General features: G+C 35.4%; 1 protein-coding gene and 1 long non-coding RNA gene across 2 annotated transcripts; both read right to left on the reverse strand.

The window, feature by feature from the left end:
- Window positions 1–6,572: 6,572 nt before the first annotated feature.
- LOC121234954 lies at window positions 6,573–23,691 on the reverse strand. The gene is made up of 2 exons (XR_005934477.1): window positions 23,660–23,691; window positions 6,573–6,740 (listed from the first exon to the last, which is right to left on the reverse strand). It is a non-coding gene; the product is annotated as an uncharacterized LOC121234954 (long non-coding RNA).
- Window positions 17,886–18,994, reverse strand: LOC121234953 (early nodulin-like protein 2). The gene is made up of 2 exons (XM_041131111.1): window positions 18,719–18,994; window positions 17,886–18,605 (listed from the first exon to the last, which is right to left on the reverse strand). Exons 1-2 carry the CDS (start codon window positions 18,888–18,890, stop codon window positions 17,971–17,973), a joined length of 807 nt encoding a protein of 268 aa, XP_040987045.1. The 5' UTR covers window positions 18,891–18,994; the 3' UTR covers window positions 17,886–17,970.
- Window positions 23,692–24,082: the final 391 nt, after the last annotated feature.

A 24,082-nucleotide genomic window follows, 5' to 3' on the forward strand; every position in this document is an offset into this window, starting at 1 on the left:
CCAACTCACCAAAACATCACTAGGGACAAAAAATGGGAACAATGAAGAGGCAAGAGGGAGACGAGAGAGATATGAGGGTTGTAAATATTAGAGGGTCAGAAGAAGAAGGAGAAGTATTCACGCAAGAGAGACCTGTCATCTCATGGCAGGTTGGCATGTGCAATAAATGGTCAGGCAAACATATAAAAGGAGAGGTCCAGACAACATAAAGAGGGTATTTTTTAGATACGGATCAAGAGGGAATCAATGGATACAGATAGGAAGAGCTCCAACCTTCTCTATACAATGAGATATGAGGATTTATGAGTGAATGTAAACAGATATATTATAGTGAAGACTTTCCTTTCCAAATCCTTATGGATGTAAGCATATTGTCGAACCATGTAAATTTTGATATTCATCTCTTTTTACTTTTTTTATACTTATTTTTCATTCACTGTTATAGACTTATGAAGCGTCATCGTATAACCGTATCGAAACACTGCTGAGACTCTAAATAATTCATATCGGGCCACTGCCTTTGAAACCCGCGAAACACAACGTCAAACATATCAAAGAGAAAAAACATATCAAAGAGAAAAAGTAGGATATGTTCCTGTACGTACGTTATAGGCCCAGCTTACTAATAAAGATGCTGTGCGTTTTACTACAGCTAGCTGGTGACTAATAAATAAAGGAATAGTCTAGAACTTTAATATTTGTGCGTGCATGGTTCTTAACTTGCGAAATTCTTGAGTCTTGACCTTCACATGGAGATCAGCCAATTATATGCATGGATGTCGCAACTATAGAATTAATTCGTTCCCTCTATAATCCTCTTGCTTACACTAATTAATTACTTTATCTTTTCGTCTTAGCAGCGGACATATCATCTCATCAGCCATCACATTCCCGGTACCTAGCTAGCTGCTCCACGACAATATATTTTAAGGGCGAAAGAAGACAATATATATATATATATATATATATATATATATATATATATATATATAAATCCCACAAGAAGTGCCATGCATCCGGCGGCCCGATCTCTCGTCCTGGCACGTACGTATGTTTGATTGCATGATCTTTCCCTGATAATATAGATGTTAATATATATGCACTTCTTGTGGGATTTCAAGTGTGTGAGATTTGCTGCATGCTAGCTCATGATCGAGTTGGAATGAAGTATTTGTATTAGTCAGATTTTGCATGATTTGGACGTGTGCATGCAGGTATTCGTGGAAAGAAATTGATGTATTGCTCATGATGTCCCCGGCCGCCAGCGTATTGATTGTCATATATCAGAGACGTGACAGATAATCAGAAGCGGATTGTAGATAAAATATAAGTCATTTTCCTTGATTAAACACTAATTGGCCATGGTGACATGACGTTCTTCCAAACTTTTCTAGGCTTTCACACGTGAAGAGCAAAACGCCAATGGGGTTATGATCGATCTATCCGCGTAGCCGATTGAGAGCGTTGGGCATTAATTAAGTATTTTCTTTTGTTTTACATATATATGTAGAATAATACAGATCGATTAATAATCATCGACAACATGCAGTAAGAAATGTACATTAATTTTCTTGCACTTCAGGTCAGAAATATTAGAGGTGTCCACACATACGAAGAAGACATAATTTTTCACATTCATCCAATTCATGTACGTACCTGCTCTTATTTAGCTAGACATTAAGCCCTTCCATTTTTCCCCTCTTAAGCTACAAAGCCAAGCGATTACTTAATTACCTTAAAGATGTTTAATTAGATAATTTGGATGAGGTTTAGATAATTTATTTTGAAATGTATTGTTTATGTAAATAGATAAGCAGATTTGAGAAGATGCTTGAATTTAACTTTTTAAGAGTAGTTTTTGTTTTGATATTTTTTCAATTTTTAAATATTTTTGTATTTCGATAAAAAGTTAGAATAATCTATCCTTTTAAAATTTAAAAATGTTAGTTTAAAATTTTTAAAGATATTAAAAACTTTTGTGACCAAACAAGCGAAAGTCATTTGTGTCCGGAAGATGTAGAGAATGCACCGTGGAATGTCATTTCCGAAGTAGGGGTACTTTAAGGATTAATTATCGAAGTTATGGTACGAAATCAAGATTAATTCTCTCAAATATTTTAAAAAAATTAATAAATAGAAGTATTAGATATTTTAAATAAATGTATTTTAAACAGTACTCTATAAAATTTAATTATTTGTTTGAATTACTCATACGGATAATCCTTAATTTTTTAAGGATTAAGAAAAGAAATGAATAAACTCGTAATAAACATCTCATATATGAAAGTATGAATAAAATCTATTTAACAATGTACATATTTATTTATTTGATTAATATACATATATATATATATATGTATATTATATCACCAGTTTATAATACTTTGCAACACAACAACAAAAAGGCAGAGAGATAATATAATGGATAGATAACAAATACATGAAAGCGTTTTATTCACTCGTACGCACAGAAATGAATTAGTATTCATTTGTGGATTTTTTTTTTTTTTTGATTGTAAAATTAACGAATTAATTAATTAAGGCAGAAAAAGCATTCCATAGTCTCGCATAAAGGCTGGCAAGTGTTCTTGCAATCAAATTGGTTGTATTTGCCCAAAACCACGCACGCGTGGAAGCACTTTCGGTAGCATTCCGGGTCCGTTCTCCATCGAATGGCTTCTCCAACCTGCAAATACGCCGCCATAACCATCATCACGCTCATCATCAATAGCACTGCCGAACTTTTGCTAAATGTTAACGCCATCATTTTCTTCTTGCTTTTGGGCTGTGGATCGAATGCTGCGCGCCCTTAATTTATCAATAAATGCATGCATGTGAGCTAGCTGCTTTATTAATTAACGCAACTGCATATATGCATGCATGCAGGCAAATGATCGAACACGTACGTACGAGGTGGTTATATCCAAGTAATTTACACACACATGTTATTTATATCCATTAATTAAGCATGAGAAATGGGAAGTTGCGCGCATGCATGGGCCGAGACATGCAGTAACTGAACAATTGAACGTAGCACTGGAGGATTAGGCTGTCTTTGTGGTGCAGAGGCAAATGCGTACAAACGGCCAATGGTGTAAACTCAGTACTCTAGAACCTAAAACAATCGTTGATATCTAACCTGTGAAAAGTCTGAGTCATGGGTACGTACTAAGCATGCATACGATCGATTCCATTTGTTAATGTCGTGGAACTAAAAAAAAAACTGGTTTTTTTTCTCTCTATTATTATACGTATATATATACTCTCAATAAAACCAGATCATTCAGAATTTTTTTCACTTGTAAACCATTAAATTTGTAGGCGAAACAAACTTCTAAACGATTTTTTGTTTCATGAGACTAAACAATCGTATGAGCATAACTAAAAACAAAATTACAAACTAAAATGTACAAATTATCTTGTTCTTGTCTACATGATAGTCCTTGGGCAAGTCACTGTTTTTTTTATTATTATTATTATTTTATTATTTATATTTTTATGTTCTTTTAAGGATGGGTGACAGATCAGGAAAAAGGAATCAAATTGGAATCATGTGGTTTTCACAATGCATGAGTCATGGTGGCCTAGGGCCGGGGAATCTTGAGGAACTAAAAGATAGACGAGGGTTTTACAAGAGGCAGCCCAAGAAGCTAGCCGGCCTCGTCCAGAAGAGGCAAGGACCAGGATTAATGCCTAGCTAATGGAGTAGGAAAGGCAAGGTGACACTACTATATATTCCTAAAGGCGGGGAAAATCAAAACATTAATTAAAATGAAGTTTTGAAAGGATGTTCGACATTTATGAGCGTGACAAGACATGCATAATAAGGAGTACTATGATCACATGATCCTGAGAACATTGATAACAATGAAAAACGGAAGGTAAATCATTAATTAACACTACAAGATATATAGTACTTAATTAAATATGCTTCAACAAGATCACAACAACCAAATCCAGTCTTTAATTTGTACGAAATAATAAGTAGTCTTGTATATTATATAATTATAAGATAAATAAAATGAAAGAATTAACTACTACTACTTGTTGAGATAAGATATACAAATAGCGGTGTTACAATAAACGCCGCTGTAATACGTTGCCTGCACATCATATAAATTGGCAGCAAACATTTATTTAAACGTCACTAATAACATGTTGGTGACACATTGAATACATTAACGGCATTTAGCTAAACGCCACCACTAATAATTAAAATATCGGCATTACCATAAACGTCATTGGCAGCACGTTGCTGATGCATCAAATAAATTGGCGGCATTTATTTAAATGCAACCAATAGCACGCCATATTGAATATATTAACGACATTTATCTATACGCTGCCACTAATTAAAATAGCAGTGTTACCATAAACGCAGCTGCTATGAGGACCTCAACGACAATAAACCACAAATTAAGCAATAATCGCTGCATTGATCAAGTGATGAGCCATGATGTATTTTGTATTTCATGCAATCAATAATTCCTATTTGAAAAATGAAAAATGGTAGCGTTAGCGAATGCATGCAGCGTCTCAAATTCCTGTTCGTTATCACCATCTCAATAGAGTAAGGCCACTTCCAAAAACTGCATCCTATGTAGTGCTCTGCAGAGTCCACTTTTTTATGTTCTTTCAAGCTGGGATGGGAGGCAGAGGCCAGCCAGGGCCGGGAGTCAAATTGGAATCACGGGATATTCCAAGCAATGGGTGGATGAGAATCAAGGGCTAGCTCAAAAACAAGGAGTTTAAGGTGCCCTTTGGATGACGAGTTGAGATGAAATGAAATTTAAATAAAATATTGTTAGAATATTATTTTTTAATATTCGAACTATTTTTTTATTTGAAAAAGTTAAATTATTTATTATATTTTGTGTGAGAATTTAAAAAAATTTTAATGATATGATGAGATTAGATGAAATACTTCTTGCATCCAAACAGAGCCTTAACGAGCTGACAAGAAGGCGAGGTGATGTTATACCTCAGAGCAGGGAAAATAATAACATTAAGTAGAAATGGCCTAGCTTGACGTCTTCATGTTATAACGACGATGAAAGATGGAAGGCCAATGCTTATTTAACAGGAGTACCATAGACCGGGTGGTGAAAATAAATATATGTGCATCAACATATATGATAGGATTTGGTCATGGAGTCGATCGTTGCTTCCAAAGTTAAGATTAACTTAAAAATACTCAGCTTGGATACAATCAGTACTACGTATTATCTTTATTAATGTACTCATGAATTCGCCCCCGGCCTTAAAGAAATAATCTAAGCATCGGGGCTACTACTGTCTTTGTCATACTCAATTATAATATATATGGATGATGGAACTATGGGATCATATATGAATAGTTTTGATTAAGATGATCACAGTATCCAAATTAAGTTTTTTTTTTAATATATATTTTTATTCTTTTTTTCCTCAATTATTTGGATTTGAAGATCCCAAAGAATATTAAAGAAGCATAGCTAGCTCTTATTTCTATGTAAATATCAATTAACTAATTGAGATAACATGACCGTATAGTCCCCCATATATAATACAATCATAGCTAGCTTAAAGCTGGCGTACTCGAGAAAACAACACTACTAAGCAAAAGTCAGTGCATTGGTTAGCGGGTTGTGTTTTCTCTTTCAGGCAATCAGAGGCGCATTTATAAAGGTGTTGCCACCATTGAACGGGGAAGATTTTGAACAAACGACGAAAGTAAGTCTTCCCAGGACGGTGGAAGCTTGGGAGCTTGTGAGAGGTTTTTCTTCTTTTTTTCCTCAACTATTTGGATTTGAAGATCCCAAAGAATACGAAAGAAGCATAGCTCGCTCTTATTTCTATGTAAATATGATAGAATATTTAACTTGAGATAACATGATCGTAGTCCCCCATATATAATACAATCATAGCTAGCTTAATGCTGGGGCCGGGTCCACGAGAAAACAACACTTCTAAGCAAAAGTCAGTGCATTGGTTAGCGGGTTGTGTTTTCTGTTCCACGCAATCAGAGGCGCATTTATAAAGGTGTTGCCACCATTGAACGGGGAGGTTTTTGAACAAATTTCGAAGGTGAGTCTTCCCATGACGGTTGAAGCTTGGAAGCATGGGAAAGGACCCCTTTGCATGACCGGCGAGGCCTCGGACCTTACCATGAGAGGACCCCTTTGCATGGCCGGGGTGGCCTCGGACCTTACCATGAGAGGATGAGTTGTTTGCTCGATCGGGGAGGCCTCGGACCTTATCATGAGAGGACGAGTTGTTTGCTCGATTGGGGATGCCACGGACCTCATGCAAGGAAGCAATCATGACAATCATGGCAATGAGGAGCGGTAGTGTAGTTGCAACTTTCCTTGAAGTCATTTTCTCGATCCGGTTGAATTTCTTATTCTTTAATTAGCCCTGGTAGCCTCCAGAATTGTCACACAATTAACAAAGTGTGATGAGAGCTAGAGTGGAGCTTGGTTCCTTTTAAGCTTTCGTAGTAATTTATGGAGGATGATAACTGAAGGGTTTGTTTTGGGGCGACCCATTTTGGGACTGGACGACAAAGATCGATGTGAGATCAAACGCAATAATAGGCCAAAAACATAAACTAGACCTTGTTACATATTTCATATATACAACTTTTGTCGTTACTATTTTATGGACCAAATTAAACTATAGTTGAATTTCTATCGCGGGTTATATAAAGTTTTGATCTCCCAAAACAAGAATATTACTTGTAACACCAGCTTGGCACTCAGCTAGACCAAAACTACATTTTCTTTGTTATACAGAACGCTAATTACTACAGGAAAAAAAAAACCAATTTACCTGTGTTTATATTTCCGGCATTTTTGTATGTGCCGGTAAATATATATTATTGCCAGCGCTTATTTTTTGCGCCGATAAATAAGAAGTATTGCCAGCATTTACATTGTTACGCTGACAAAAATATATAATAGTTCCAACGTTTAAAAAATGGTCACTAATTTATTAATTTTGAGCTGGTAAATAATAAGTTTTGCTTGCGTTTACATTTACAACATTTTTATATGCGTCGATAAATATAAATTATTACTGGCATTTATTTCTTGTGTTAGTAAAATAGAAATCTTTCTGGCGTTTATACTATTACCTCAATAATTATAACATATAATTGTTCGCCAAAAATTTATTAGTTTTGTACTGGTAATTATATTAACTCTTTTATTTGTATTTTAAAATTATATTGTTTATATTTTAAAAAAATAAAATAGCAAATAGAGGATGAAGAGCAAGATAAAGATGAAGTAGAGGAAGATGAAGAAGATCAGGAAGAGGATGAGGATTTAATTATCTTTTAAATCAAATAAAATTACTAAATATTAATGTAGTATTGTATTACGACCTTATTTATAATTATGTATTCAATACAACTCTTTTAATGTAGTTCACAAGATATTGTTAATTTTTTAGAATCCTGCAAAATAAAATTTTGTATTTAGTTATTATTATTAAATTATCTTTTAAATCAAATAAAAATTTAAAATATTATAAGATTACATGTGTCCAATTAATTGTTTAAAATTATTTGTTTACTAAAACACCATGTGTGCATAAATAATACGCAATTCCCTTGGAGAAAGATATGGAGAAACAAGACACCTCGCAGAGTGGCATTTATTGTATGGACAATAGCATTAGGTAAGATCTTAACGACAGATAATCTATGGAGATGTAAGGTGATTATAGTAGATTAGTGTTGTATGTGTAGAAAAAATGGTGAAAATGTGGATCATTTATCGTTGCATTGTGAGGTGGCTGGAATGTTATGGAATGAAGTGTTCAATAGAATGGAGTTAGCTTAGGTTATGCCTGCCACAATGACAGAGCTCATGGCCAGCTGGATAAATCTTTGAGGTTTCTCACAAATATTAAAGATGTGGAAAATGGTCCCGATTTGTATCATGTGGTGCCTATAGAAGAAGCGAAATGACTGGACATTTGAAGACAATGAGTGCTCACTAGAAGAACTTAGATTATTTTTTGTTAGCACTATTTTTCTTTGGGCCATAACTATAGATTGTCATGGCCTCAATTTTTATGATTTCTTGTTTCTATTATTTCTTTCTAACTAGGTGTGATCTTTTGCATACCATCTTGTGTACTTGGAGTATTCCTATTCATATCAATATAATCATTTACTTGTTAACAAAAAAAATAAAAATAAAAAAAGCCAAGGCCCATTGTTAGTTGGCTATGGTTTCTGACTTTATTTTTTGATGACATGGAAACTCATCAAGATAGGGTCCTTTGGAAATTGGACCCATCCGTAAACCATACATGATCCAGCCCACCAATATCATATGTTAGGTAATCTGAGGAAAACTCCTAGTACATAATATAAACCAGGGTGTTTGAGTCTACAACTCATCCCAAGCCCACCACTTGACCAACGGGCACCCTTATGAGTTCTGACTTTTTTTTTTTTATGAATCATGATAACATGTGAGTAGTTTGTTGAAATTCTGAAGGGCTTATAATGTATGCTTCAATCGCATAATAAATACGACTTATGTGCTTTCTTGAGGCTTTGCAGAAGGAAATGTCTCGAGACAAAGGATGATGGAATTGGTGCTTTTGCTCTCAATAAATATGCACGTCATCTAGCCAACATGGAAGGCCTGTAGCATATTGTTTATATCTAATATTTGATTCGTTATTTTGTTTACTGTTTCAGCATATAGTTCACAGCATGAAAGATCCCAGCATTGCTGCATTTTGGTTGATTACCTTGCCTCAGATTGTGGGTGGCTTCACTAGCGGATGCATGTGCACTATAAATCTCCACTTCTCAAATTTTAGCTGAAATTGGTAGATTCTAAGTCTGTTAATAGGTTGAGGAACTTTATCCGAAAAAGATGAAGTTGGTATACATCTTTTATAGCCTTTTTTCATGGTCATGGGATGACACCATGCAGAATAAGTGCATGTCCTTTACTTTCGTTTGCACAACCTACCATAAAGATATAATTTATTTCGGAGGTTATGATATTTGTTTAATAAAGACGATTCATAAACAAACACGTTATAGCTTCTCATTCTTGTTTGGTTTTTGAGAATTGGTTCGGTTCTGCTTGCTCAAGTCCAAAAATTAAAAACTGATAATGTAGAAGCATCCTGAAACAATAGATGGGTTTGAGATACCGGGAACCTAAGTACCGCTACAACAAATATGGGCTTTTCTTACGAATTCTTTTCCCACGATATACAATTTTGACAAATGGTGTGCTGATGACACGAAAACTATTCGTGAGAAAAAAGAAAATCTTGTTGCCACGAAATCACGTCGGCAAATAAAACTTTGTGGGAAAAAACTTTTTGCGACGACATAATTTTTTGTGGCGAGAAAAAGTCGTCACAAATAAGCTTACTATAAATATTTTGCTTTCATAGGTTAATAGTTTCTACGACAAGGTTATTAGGCTTTTGTGGCGACGTTTTCTCGCTGCAAATAATCTTACCATAAATATTTTTTCTGGTGGGTTAATAGTTTTTGCAATGGGATTATTAACTTTGTGCGACGACTATTTATCGCCGCAATTAAATTTTTAATTCTGGGTATTAGTATTTGCGGCGACGTTTGCAGTATTTTCTGCGATAACAACCCGCCGCAAATAATAATAAAATTAAAACCCTTATTCATTTCTTCCCCATGCTCTCTCTCTCTCTCTCTCTCTCTCTCTCTCTCTCTCTCTCTCTCTCCCCCTATGACTGTCGAGCCTCTCCTCCCCACTATGCCTCTACTTTCGGCTCCCCTTGTCGTCAAGCCACCGTGGGTATTCCCCTTCAGCCCTCTCTCTCTCTCAGATCCCAATAGATATGTGCACCTCCGCTGTCTCCAGCCATGGCCATCACCACTCTTAGCCACCTACGGCTCCACTAGTCACCAACCGTCGCTCCACCCTAGCTCCCGCATCTCTCTTCCTCCAACCTGTGCGACCATAGCAACTAAGCAAATGGTTTTCTTCCTCACAAGCCGTGCGATGCCCTCATCCCTCTACCTATTTTTGGTTTCTTTCAAAGTTTGATTTAAGGTCTTGTTCTCATCTTTCCAAAGGGAAAACCTTGAAGGTAAGACCATTTTGATTTCTTCAAATAAGGTTACCCATTGATGTTTCAGTTTGGGGTATTTCAGTGCAATCACTTGTGTTCTTTCCTATACACGCCTATAGCATTATTTGGTTCTCCATTTTTACATCTTGAGAATGAGCTAAGAACCAAGGTAAAAATCCTAACTTGACTCCATTTGATTTGGGTATTATTTTGAAGCCAACCGAATTTTTTTGTGATGGAAAGCTTGTGTCTTGGGTTATGTTTATTTCTCTATACTGCAAAATATTATAGATGCTCTGTTTAGGTCCTAACCGAATGATGATGGAGCTGTTTTACTATATGATTTCCTGTGTTTCGAATTTGGTATTTTGCTAATGAGCTTGGTTTAACCATAGGTGACTTTAGTATCATTTTGTGTATGTATGTTGGTGCCGTGTGTTCTGTTTTGAGGTTGTACTATGTGTTTTGTCTTAGGATGCTAGAGGTATTCAGTTTTACAAATTTATTGTAGTTGTGTGTAATCCTATAAACTTGCTTTTAAAAGGATGCTAGAGGTGTTTGGTCTTGGGAATTGGGGTTTTCCTTTTAGCTGTTCCTTTGCCACTTTCTTGGGGTTTTCTTATAGTATAATTCGGTTGAATGAATCAGAATATGCAAATTCGAGCAAGCATTTCTGCAAATTCCACATTAAGCATCTTCAATTCAAATAGGTTGGGTCTCACATGATCAAAATATGCAAAAAGTTCACCTGAATTAGAAATAGAACTGCAAATCTGTCGTTGCTATAAAAGAAGCCTTGTCATCACTAAACCCCACTGTCTCACTAGAGAGCTTATACCGAATAACCTGACCATTAGAACAAGTAGAGAACACCCTATAAGGGCTGGTAGCTGCTGCACTATCCTCCTGTGTCTTTGCACCCAATCATCCCCTAACAAATTCTTGGGCTTTGATCTGCGTATAGATCTAACCATAGAGTAATTTCAGTGCAAGTTTTACCTTTGAATTTCAATTCAATCTCGGAATGAAGCTCCCGCATTATCTCATACATGTCTAAAAGTACAAATAACTTCTCGGGGTATCTCTTGCTTTTGGCAATCGCATCCCCACAGCTAAGTAGCACCTAATCATGTGCATAATGTGATTTTGACGTTGTGATAATGCAGGAAATTCCAGATCTTGGCTCTTTCAAATGTCAGATTGTCGCTGGGATCATGTATGTGCAATATGCCTTTCAATTCATTATCATGATTATATAATTTATTGCATGTGGCATTGATCTTTCAATGTAATTTCTTAAGCTTTAACTATTAATGGGTTTTTATTTTGTTTCTTGTAGAAAAACTTTCTCATGCTCTGTCCTGCTCATACTTCAATCAAGTTTTCAAATGAGAAATCTTAGTCTGGAAAAATTGTTTTTAAGGATAATTTGGTGCTAAATCAGAGGTACAACTCCATTTTCTTAGGTTTTTTAATGCTTTTAAGTTTTTAAGGATATATTATATCTCTACATAAAATGGAGCAGATAATATTGGGATGGTGATTATTTGACAAAATTGCCAATTGAATCATGATCATTCGACAAGCAGTAGGGTAGTGGGAGCAGGGGCGCCACACATTTTAATCCATGCTTGTGAATCTATATATGTGTGTGTATTTATATATATATATATATATATATATCATGTGAATTGTAACAATCAACACGATCAACTTGTTTAGTTTGTGAATATACTGTTATTGTGGTATGCTAGGCATTTTTTTTTTCTGAATTCTTTTAACAGCTTGTGAATACAATAACAGTTTGTGAATACTGTTATTGTGGTTTGCGGCAAATACTTTTTTTTTTTTTTTTTTGCCAGAAGAATTTTTTTCCACCAAGCTTGTTCATGGGAAAATGTTGCATTTCTCAGCCATCTTCCGATTTCGTTGCTCATTTTTCACGAAATCCATGGTCTTTCTCTGCTGGTTATATGGTTGGGGGGGGGGGGGAATGAGTATTTCCCACGAGATAGCGTTTTGGTGGAAACAAATACCTTATCTCACCAATAATATGCCACAAGGCTCCTAGAGAAGAATTTGGTGAGAAAAAAATGTTTCCCACCAAGGTGGTATGTAATCCGACCACTTTTAATATGATTTTATTGACAACCTTTTATCAGAGCCATATTAAAAGTTTGTTAATAAAATCCTTTTGTGCTTTCTTTGTCTCTCTCACTCGTCTTTCTCGAGGACCTGATTGGTCTGGATTATTTCTGGCATTCGATCTTACAGTCAATTTAAATTGGTGTTTTGACTAATTCTTCAGTTTTCCAATCATTGAAGGTGCTTTATATACAGTTTCATTTTGTAAGGGCCACCTTGTCATGTTGAAGAAACACTATATTTTCCTATTTCGTAGAAGTTGATATTGACAAACTCTATAATGACGGCGAGCTTTACCTAAAGTAAAAAATTGTGACCTTCTATTACTTGATATCTCGTTTTAGCATCACATTTTTACATTGGCATCTTTATTACATTACAATGACTGATTTGCTAAAGATGAATACTCAAGTGCCTTCCAGTAATCATTTAATTTTTCCTATATGGATTCAGGAATCCATGTGGTATGATCATCTTCAAGATGAGGTAGCAAAGCGAAAACCAAGGAGGGAGCACTTACATGAGGAAGTAAGATATTTTATTCTAAAATGACTTATAAAAAATGATACATTATTCTAAAAATGATGGCATATGCAAACTGCTAATATTCCCCACTTGATTTTAAGTCTATTTTTATAACTTCCCTATTCTAAATCCACACCCCACTCTCCCAACTTCTCGCTAAATATAACTATGAGTAGATCTGCGAACATGAATTGAGAACTATTTACTTATAAATTTATATTATTGATTAATGTTATGTATTCATATCTGCATAAATGCTTATGGTAGCCCTGTGATCTGCTGATTGATAGTTGAATTTGAAAATCATGTAGCTAAAATTCCTATCCATGATCAGTTGCAGGCCCTAAAAGAGTCAGTATCATATTTTCATCCTTCCATTATACTCTATCCATGGCTAGATATAATGTGCTGGCGTCTGTAAGAAATCATTGATCTATTTCTCATTAAACTTTTTAAACAAGGTGGCATCCTGAAAAATTTGGACCTTTAATAATTGTTTCAAAAATATAGAGTCCATATAAATATAAATAAATAGTGGTACCTATAAAACAAACATATAGTCTAAACCTCAATGATTAAGAATTCAGCTCATCAACCTATAGAAATCCTATACATCAAAATCATTCCTAAAGTCTGCAAATTCTAAAACCTCTAATAACAATAATATTATTCCTTATAATCCGCTCCACTATCACATGATCAAATCTGAAAATGATTTATTAAAATCTATCTATAATCCGAAATCTCATATACTATAGTATGCACAACTAGTCCTCATATTCCTACACCTTAAATCTGGAATTACTTCCCAAACCCACAAATATCCAAAACCTAATAAGTTGTAGTCTACAAAATCTCAAACCTAAGTCTCTAATATCAACTGTAACGCCCCGTCCTCGTGGCTCTGGAGAGTTGGCTCTTGTCACCTAAAATCATCTCCGATAACACATTAAAAATAACCCACGGTCTCCGTACAATATTAACTTATTTGTTTAATACAAATATCCATATTTTTCCATAAGGTCAAAAAGAAGTAGCTTAATAACATACATAAGATTTTTCACAAAAACTCAGAAATATCCATGACTCAAAATACCAATGCAACATAAAATATCAACACTACCAAAAAGACTCTCCAGAAAGTCCTTGTACCCTAAGGCACTTAATCTTCTACGATCATCAAAACCTGCTAGTACTCCCTAATCCTAACTTCCAGCTGATGCATCAAAATTATATAAAAAATAATTATGGAGATAAGATGTGAGTTATTAACAACTTAGTAAGCAGAGAACAAATACTAGTATATAAACATGAGCATTTACTGAGTTCAGAATGTAGAACAAAATATTTTTATTTTCAGAAATGCAGAATCAAAATATGTTATTAAAAATATTAGAGCAAAAGTTGAGAAATATTCTTATTTAAAATTTCCTTTGGCATAGCATGACTGAAGCATCATATCAGAACATAACTCCCATGGTAGGGTTGTGCAAACCTAGCGGCCAACCGAGTAGAAATAAAATGTAAATCTTTTCCTTATTATTCTCGGAGCTCCGAGTATGCACACATGAAAGACCACGTAGAAAACTACTTTATTACCAAAATGGGTGCATCAGAACAGAAAAGTTTGTACCAACCCGAACAAAAGCCACAGTTTTACACCCATGGTAAGGTTAGAAAGGAACAGAAATAGAAACAGAATATTGTCATGCCAGATGAGTTATGCAAAACAAATAACTGAGTCTGTTTCAAATTTCTTTTTATAACAAAACATGTATATTTTTCTAAAGTTGACCTTAGTGTATTTTATTTTTATGCAAAATCTAGCATAAGAACCCCGTTTACCTGAACTTCTTAGCTTTTCATAAATTTTCCTAAACAATGCCAAACAACTAAAAATCATCACCTATAAGACTACCACGTAATTTTCATAAATATCCGAATTTACACATTTTTCAATACTTAAACCTGAAATGCTAAGTAACCTTTTTTTCTAAAAAAAAAAATCAAGTCCACTAAAATATTCATAAAAACAATTGGTAGTTTTATAACTGGAAGGGCAAAAAAAATGTAAAAACACTTCAAAGGTATGAACTGCTTTACGAATCAACAATAAATAAAGGACTGGATGGCATTTTCATAAAATACTTTCAAGATCATGACTAAAGCTAACCAAAGGTTATCAACTGCATCTACTTGTTTTTGGAGAACAAGAAAAACCAGAGAATGGTGTCGGGAGAATGTGGAGGCTGGGCGAACGGGGGTGGGCAGCGGGATGCGGGGCCCCACTGCCCACCCTTATTGCCAAGAACTTGGCTTTGGTTCCTCGGATTTTATTCCGTTTACCTGAAACAAAAAAAAAAAAAGATTCTAACTTCTTGTTGGCATCCCATGAAAAGGCTGCATTTTCTACCATGTTGTTCATCTGGAAACTCAAAGTAGGCCATTGAATCAAAGGCAGGCTTGTACATGAGAAGCTCTCTTGAAGCATCTGTTACTTCACCATCATAGTAATTCATGTCTTCAACTAAAAATGTTGGACCCAGAGAACCCAAGGCTGATATTGTTGGAAATCCTTGAGACTCTAGTATGTGCAAAGATGCCATTTCTATACATTTTTTCTCATCCTTTGGTTCAGTTTCACTTAGTAGCTTGTGGATAGTTGGGTCAATTCCTTGCTTCATCAGCTTCTTCTTCAAACATGAATTCCAGAAGTTTTTAACCTCATTGTCTATTCTACTCGGTAACTGTGCAGCAATTTGAGCCCACTTGAAATTCAGACAAATAAAGGAAAAAGATCATAACTCAAACCCAATGTATATGTCTTCAAGTCACAAATCGGGGTTAGAGAGAGAGGGCTAGGGGAGTGAAGTGAGAGAGAAGTGTGGTTAAGAGAGATACGAAAGTAAGGAGAGGGGGGAGAGGAAGTGCGGCCTCGAGGGTGAGAGATGGAAGTGAGGGCAACAAACAGAGCGCAAGGAAAGGGATCTGAGGGAGAAGTTTAGAGTTTACGTGAGAAGAGAATGGGGAGGAAGGGATCTCACAGACTACGGACAGACGGCAGGAAGAAAATTTCTCATCTGCAAGATTGCGTGCGAATCCCCTCCTTCGACGAGTGTAAGACCGTGACGTGACGACGAGACCGGGTTCGCACGTCACGGTGTGTGGTGTTGGTAAAAGGAACTGGTCTAAGAGTAGAATTTCTTATAAAGGAATAGTCTGAAACTTAAATATTTGTGCGTGCATGGTTCTTAACTTGCAAAATTCTTGAGTCTTGACCTTCACATGGAGATCAGCCAATTATATGCATGGATGTCGCAACTATAGAATTAATTTGTTCCCTCTGTAATCCTCTTGCTTACACTAATTAATTATTTTATCTTTTCGTCTTAGCAGCGGACATATCATCTCATCAGCCTTCACATTCCCGGTACCTAGCTAGCTGCTCCAAAACAATATATTTTAAGGGCGAAAGAAGACAATATATATATATATATATATATATATATATATATATATATATATATTAACATCTATATTTTCAGGGAAAGATACAATCAAACATACGTACGACGTACGTGCCAGGACGAAAGATCGGGCCGCCGGATGCATGGCATGCACTTCTTGTGGGATTTCAAGTGTGTGAGATTTGCTGCATGCAGGTATACGTACATGTATACGTATACATGCAGGTGTGTATACGTATTAGTCAGGGTGTGTGGAATTAAGTAATTGTATTAGTCAGAGTTTGTATGATTTTGACGTGTGCATGCAGGTATACGTGGAAAGAAATTGATGTATTGCTCATGATGTCCCCGCCAGCGAATTGATTGTCATATATCAGAGACGTGGCAGATAATCAGAAGCGGATTGTAGATAAAATATAAGTCATTTTCCTTGATTAAACACTAATTGGCCATGGTGACATGACGTTCTTCCAAACTTTTCTAGGCTTTGACACGCGAAGAGCAAAACGCCAATGGTGTTTTGATCGATCTATCAGCGTAGCCGATCGAGACCCTTGGGCATTAAGTATTTTCTTTTGTTTTACACACACACACACACATATATATATATATATAGAATAATACAGATCGACTAATAATCATCGACAACATGTAAGAAATCATGTACATTAATTGACAACATCGTATGTGTGGACACCTCTAATATTTCTGACCTGAAGTGCAAGAAAATTAATGTACATGATTTCTTACATGTTGTCGATGATTATTAGTCGATCTGTATTATTCTATATATATATGTAAAACAAAAGAAAATACTTAAGGTTCACATTTATCCAATTGATGTACGTACCTGCTCTTATTTTCTTTTGAGAGGCCGGGTTTTGTTTGAGGTTCATTGATAAAGAATAATCTTTTCTTTGTATTAAGCACAATTAATATTTCATGTATAATTAAACTCTAGATCTACAAGCCAAAAACCAATTTAATTCCTCGATCGATGAACATGATTGAAATCCATTAACGAATCCTCCACCCCATAAACCTCGTACCCATGCACAATAAATTCTAGGATAAAATAAATTTTCCTAGAGCAAATTAAAGACGAAATTTATCACCAAGTCGATCTGTTTGTATTTCTCCCATTCTCATTAGACTCGTTGAATTGGACATGGTTCTTCGATCACTATCAGAATAGTGTCTGGAGCAGAGACTTTTGGTTAGCTAGACATTAAGCCATTCCATTTTTTTCCCTCTTAAGCTACAGAGCCAAGCGATTGCTTAATTACCTTAAAGAAAGTTGCGTACGTGACCATAAGTTCAAAATGTCTCGTGAAAAACGGCTTTTTAATTATATGATCAATAATTGCAACATTCATGAGATGGAACGTGTCACAACCACAGCTTGATCGTACTGACAATACTGATCGATGTATTAATTGAATAATATCGTAATCCTTTTCATCCTTTGCATAAAGGGTATGTGAGAAAAATAAAAATAAAAATAAAAACGAATATCTATAGAATATAATATGGGGATCATAGAGATTAAACGCAGGGGACAAAGGAAAAAGGAAAAAAAATTAACATCATCCTGCATTAGGCTCATATATATTATTGTTACACAAAAAAAAAAAAAATCAATCATATATAATAAAATTAATAGAGAAACAGAAGAAACATAAATTAACAAACCGTTTGATAATTAAAAAAACCCCACAAATTAATTACTCTGTTTTTTTTTTTTTTTTTTGGCCTTTTTCTAAAAAGCACCCAAAGCGCTGCTCAAAGCCACATTCATCGCTAGCGTAACGAAAATCACCAACACACTTGTAGTTGTGGGAGTTAAAGCCCATGCAGATGATGATGGTGCCGCTGCCGGTGAGTTTAGACTCCCCGATGGAGTTCCCGGCTCCGTTGCTGGAGTAGTTGGACTGTCGGCTGCCGGAGAAGATGTCGTCGTTGGTGGCGACGACGCTGGCACAGGCCCATAAGACCATGGAGCTGATGCTGGTGATGCTTTCGGAGCATTGGACACAGGGGATGGTGATGTTGGGGCCAAGGCCGGTCCAGCTGAGTGTGCAGGAGGGGATGCTTTGGGAGACACCGGGGCCTCAGTACCTGGAGCTGGGGCTGCTTTTGGAGGAACTGGAATCGGAGATGAAGGAGGGGGGTTTTTGTTGTAGTGTCTTACAGCCAAAACAATAACGTTCAGTTTCTGTCCTTCCTCACAGCTTTGGTCCTTTCCAGAGACGAAAAAGAATGGCCCAGACCTATCAAACTGGAACTCAGAATCACCTTCCTCCAATTTCTTGATGGGGTTCTTTGTGTTGCAGTTGTAGTAATCATCTTTGTTCACAACCAGCACAGAGTCCGTCCCTTTCTTATACTTAAAGACTGGAAAACAAATAAGGAAAAACAGTACTCAAAAGAATAAATCAACCAAATGATCAATCAGTAAAAAGGAAAAAAGAAAGGTCGTGATTCTGCATGAAAACTAAATTACCTACCGAGAGTATCATTGACTTGGAACCTGTTTCTCTCAGCCCAGTGGATGTAGCTCTCAGAGGGATGCAAGACCCACCCATCTCTTCCGCCTACAGAGAATTTGTAGGCAAGGGAAGAGGATAGAAAACAAGAAATGAGAACAAAGGAAAGGAAGATATGCGTCTGAAATTCCATAAGGGAACGAAAATAAAGAAGATGGCCCTTGGAGATGTATATATGAGAGACTATATTTATATGTAGCCAGAGACAAATGATCGATTCAAGAGGAGGCTTCAAGCAGGAAGTTCTCTGGCACCAAATGTGGGGTATATATGTTATATGATTGATGATGGGAAATTTTGACGAGGTTTAGATAATTTATTTTGAAATGTATTGTAATTTATGTAAATAGATAAGCAGATTTGAAAAGATGTTTGAATTTAATTTTATAAGAGTAGTTTTTGTTTTGATATTTTGATATTTTTAAATATTTTTGTATTTGGATAAAAAAGTTAGAATAATCTATCTTTTTAAATTTAAAAATGTTTAGTTTGAAATTTTTAAAGATATTAAAAACTTTTGTGACCAGATAAGCGAAAGTCATTTGCGTCCGGAAGAGGTAGAGAATGCACTGTGTAATGTCATTTCCGAATTAGGGGTACTTTAAGGATTAAATTATCGAAGTTATGGTATGAAATCAAGATTAATTCTGTCAAGTATTTTTAAAAAATTAATAAATAGACGTATTAGATATTTTAAATAGATGTATTTTAAACACTCTATAAAATTTAATTATTTGTTTGAATTATTCATACGGATAATCCTTAATTTTTGAAGGATTAAGAAAAGAAATGAATAAACTCGTAATAAACATCTGCAGGTATAAATAAAATCTATTTAACAATGTACATATTTATTTATTTTATTAATATATATATGTATATTATATCACCAGTTAATACTATGCAACACAACAACAAAAAGGCAGACACATAATATAATGGATAGATAACAAATGCATGAAAGCGTTTTACTCACTCGTACGCACAGAAATGAATGAGTATTCATTTGTGGTTTTCTTTTTTTTTTTTTTTTTTTTTTTTTTTTTTTTTTTATATATTGATTGTAAAATTCACGAATTAATTAATTAAGGCAGAAAAAGCATTCCATAGTCTCGCATAGAGGCTGGCAAGTTTTCTTGCAATCAAAGTGCTTGTATTTGCCCAAAACCATGCACGCGTGGAAGCACTTTCGATCGGTAGCATTCCGGGTCCGTTCTCCATCGAATGGCTTCTCCAACCTGAAAATACGCAGCCATAACCATCATCAATCTCATCAATAGCACTGCTGAACTTTTGCTAAATATTAACGCCATCATTTTCTTCTTGCTTTGGGCTATGGATCGAATGCTGCGCGCCCTTAAGTTATCAATACATGCATGCATGTGAGCTTCCTCCTTAATGCTTAGATAATGTTATTATTTTCCCTGCTTTGAGGTATAACATCACCTCGCCTTCTTGTCAGCTCCGTTAAGGCTCTGTTTGGATGCAAGAAGTATTTCATCTAATCTCATCATATCATTAAAATTTTTTTAAATTCTCACACAAAATATAATAAATAATTTAACTTTTTCAAATAAAAAAATAGATAGAATATTAAAAAATAATATTCTAACAATATTTTATTTAAATTTCATTTCATCTCAACTCGTCATCCAAATGGCACCTTAAACTCCTTGTTTTTGAGCTAGCCCTTGATTCTCATCCACCCATTGCTTGGAATATCCCGTGATTCCAATTTGACTCCCGGCCCTGGCTGGCCTCTGCCTCCCATCCCAGCTTGAAAGAACATAAAAAAGTGGACTCTGCAGAGCACTACATAGGATGCAGTTTTTGGAAGTGGCCTTACTCTATTGAGATGGTGATAACGAACAGGAATTTGAGACGCTGCATGCATTCGCTAACGCTACCATTTTTCATTTTTCAAATAGGAATTATATGATTGCATGAAATACAAAATACATCATGGCTCATCACTTGATCAATGCAGCGATTATTGCTTAATTTGTGGTTTATTGTCGTTGAGGTCCTCATAGCAGCGGCGTTTATGGTAACGCTGCTATTTTAATTAGTGGCGGCGTGTAGATAAATGTCGTTAATATATTCAATATGTCGTCGCGTGCTATTGGTTGCATTTAAATAAATGCCGCCAATTTATTTGATGCATCAGCAACGTACTGCCAATGATGTTTATGGTAATGCCGATATTTCAATTATTAGTGGTGGCGTTTAGCTAAATGCCGTTAATGTATTCAATGTGTCGCCAATTATTTGAGCTTCATGTGCTTGGCACGTTTAGAATACCTATCGATTTTGGAGAAAAATACTGCAGAAGAATTATCACAATAAATTCTCAGTGGCCTGGCAATAGAGTCGACAACTTATCCAAGTCTTGAGATCAAGTTCCTTAGCCATAAACCATGCACTGTGGCTTCAAAGCATGCCACAAACTCAGCCTCTATTGTAGATGAAGCAGTGATTGTTTACTTCATACTTCTCCATGAGATCGCTCCACCAACCAACAATAAAACATAACCTAAAGTAGATTTCTTACTATCAGATTAGCTAGTAAAATCAGAGTCTGAGTATTTAGTTACCTCTAAACTATCAGCTCTTCTGAAGGTTGGTAATCCTTAGTTCCTTGCAGGTATTGCAATACCATCTTTGTTGCTTTCCAATGAAGCATCCATGGGTTACTCTGGGAGCGCCCAAGCATACCAAGTACTACAGAACTAATATTCGGCCCCATGCAAATTAGTGTATATATAAAGCTCCCCACAACCGTATCATAGGGATTTTTGCCATCTCGTTACGCCCTCACTCAATTTTAGGATATTATGATAGGCTAAATTTATCACTTTTTGATATTGGAGTATCCAGTAATGAACAAGTTTCATGCCAAATCTCTCAAGAACTCTTTCTTTGTAATTTTTCTGAGACAATCTCAACAGTCATTGTTTTCAATCTCGAAAAATTTCAATTCCGATCACAAAGGATTCCTGACCTATATTTTTCATTCCAAAGTTCTTAGAGAGAAAATCCTTGGTTTCATAAAGTAAGCCAAGATCACTACTAGTTAACAAGATATCATCAACATACAGGATCAAAACTATGAACTTACTCCCACTGACCTTTAGGTATATACATCGATCAACGATTTTTTCTTTAAATCCAAAGGCATTAATGGTATCATTGAACTTTAAGGAACATTGTCGGGAAGCTTGCTTAAGCCCCTATATCGATTTCTTAAGCATAGGGGCTTAGAGGCACTCTAATATTGTAGATGGGAACCCTTAACCTCTCAGCACTATTTATATATTTCTGACCATCAAGAAATCTAAGAACTTTGTGTCCCAACTGTGATTAGAAATATGGTTGTTCTTATCCCACTGTGACTCATTAACTAAGTGATACCTATTGACCTATCTTAAACCCATTAGGATATGGGTGTGTGAGACATATAGTTTAAATAAAACTCTGACAACTAGAGCCGACAAGAAGGCAAGGTGACTTTATACAGCAAAGCAGGGAAAACAATAACATTAAGTAGAAATAGCCTAGCTTGACGTCTTCATGTTATAATGACGATGAAAGATGGAAGGCCAAGGCTTACTTAACAGTAGTACCACAGACCGGGTGGTGAAAATAAATATATGTGCATTAACATATATAATAGGATTTGGTCATGGCGTCGATTGTTGCTTCCAAAATTAAGATTAACTTAAAAATACTCAGTTTGGATACAATCAGAACTACGTATTATCTTTATTAATGTACTCATGAATTCGCCCACCTTAAAGAAATAATCTAAGCATCGGGGCTACTACTATCTTTTTTGTACTCAATTATAATATATATGGATGATGGAACTATGGGATCATATAGGAATAGTTTTGATTAAGATGATCACAGTATCCAAATTAAGTTTTTTTCTTTTTTAAATAATATATTTTTCTTCTTTTTTTCCTCAACTATTTGGATTTGAAGATCCCAAAGAAATATTAAAGAAGCATAGCTAGCTCTTATTTCTATATAAATATGATAGAATAATTAACTTGAGATAACATGATCGTAGTCCCCCATATAGGCGCGAGTTTACACCATCACAACGAGTTTGTATTTGACGAGATTGATATTATTTGCGTCGATATTTTTTGCGGCGATTTTATAATCGCTGGAAAAACCCAGTTTTCTTGTAGTGACAATCATAGCTAGCTTACTAATGCTGGCGTCGTTGAGAAAGCAACACTTCTAAGCAAAAGTCAGTGCATTGGTCAGGGGGTTGTGGTTTCTGTTCATGGCAATCAGAGGTGCATTTATAAAGGCTTTGCCACCATTCAACGGGGAGGTCTTTGAAGTTACGATCAATGGACCCCTTTGCATGACGGGGGAGGCCTAGGACCTTACCATTTGCTCGATTGGGGATGCCTCGGACCTCATGAAAGGAAGCAATCATGACAATCATGGCAATGAGGAGCACTAGTGTAGTTGCAACTTTCATTGAAATCATTTTCTCGATCCGGCTGTATTTCTTATTCTTTAATTAGCCCTGGTAGCCTCCAGAATTGTCACAATTAACAAAGTGTGATGAGAGCTAGAGTGGGGCTAATTGGTTCCTTTTAAGCTTTCATAGTAATTTATGGAGGATGATAACTGAAGGGTTTGTTTTTGGGCGACCCATTTTGGGACTGGACGACAAAGATCGATGTGAGATCAAACGCAATAATAGGTCAAAAACATAAACTAGACCTTGTTACATATTTCATATATACGACTTTTGTCGTTACTATTTTATGGACCAAATTAAACTATAGCTGAATTTCTATTGCGGGTTATAATTTATATAAAGTTTTGATCTCCCAAAACAAGAATATTACTTGTAACCTTGTAACACCAGCTTGGCACTTAGCTAGACCAAAACTACATTTTCTTTGTTATACAGAACGCTAATTACTACAACAAAAAAAAACCAATTTACCGGTGTTTATATTTCAAGCATTTTTGTATGTGCTGGTAAATATATATTATTGCCGGTGCTTATTTTTTGTGCCGATAAATAAGAAGTTTTGCCGGCGTTTACATTGTTATGCCGGCAAAAATATATAATAGTTCCAACGTTTAAAAAATCTTTATTAATTTTGCGCCGGTAAATAAAACAGAAATCTTTCCGGTATTTATATTATTACCCCAGTAATTATAACGTATAATTGTTGGCCAAAAATTTATTAGGTTTGTACTGGTAATTATATTAACTTAAACTTTTATTTGTATTTTAAAATTATATTGTTTATATTTTACAAAATAAAATAGCAAATAAAGGATGAAGAG

The sequence above is a fragment of the Juglans microcarpa x Juglans regia genome, chromosome 6D (assembly GCF_004785595.1).
Source record: "Juglans microcarpa x Juglans regia isolate MS1-56 chromosome 6D, Jm3101_v1.0, whole genome shotgun sequence".
Lineage (NCBI taxonomy): Eukaryota > Viridiplantae > Streptophyta > Magnoliopsida > Fagales > Juglandaceae > Juglans > Juglans microcarpa x Juglans regia.

Excerpts from the sequence above, each read along its gene's own strand:
- LOC121234953 (XM_041131111.1), bottom strand. The coding sequence starts at position 18,890 with ATGGAATTTCAGACGCATATCTTCCTTTCCTTTGTTCTCATTTCTTGT. Across the intron at positions 18,606-18,718 it reads CCAAGTCAATGATACTCTCG|TCTTTAAGTATAAGAAAGGG; the intron begins GTAGGTAATTTA and ends TTTGTTTTCCAG.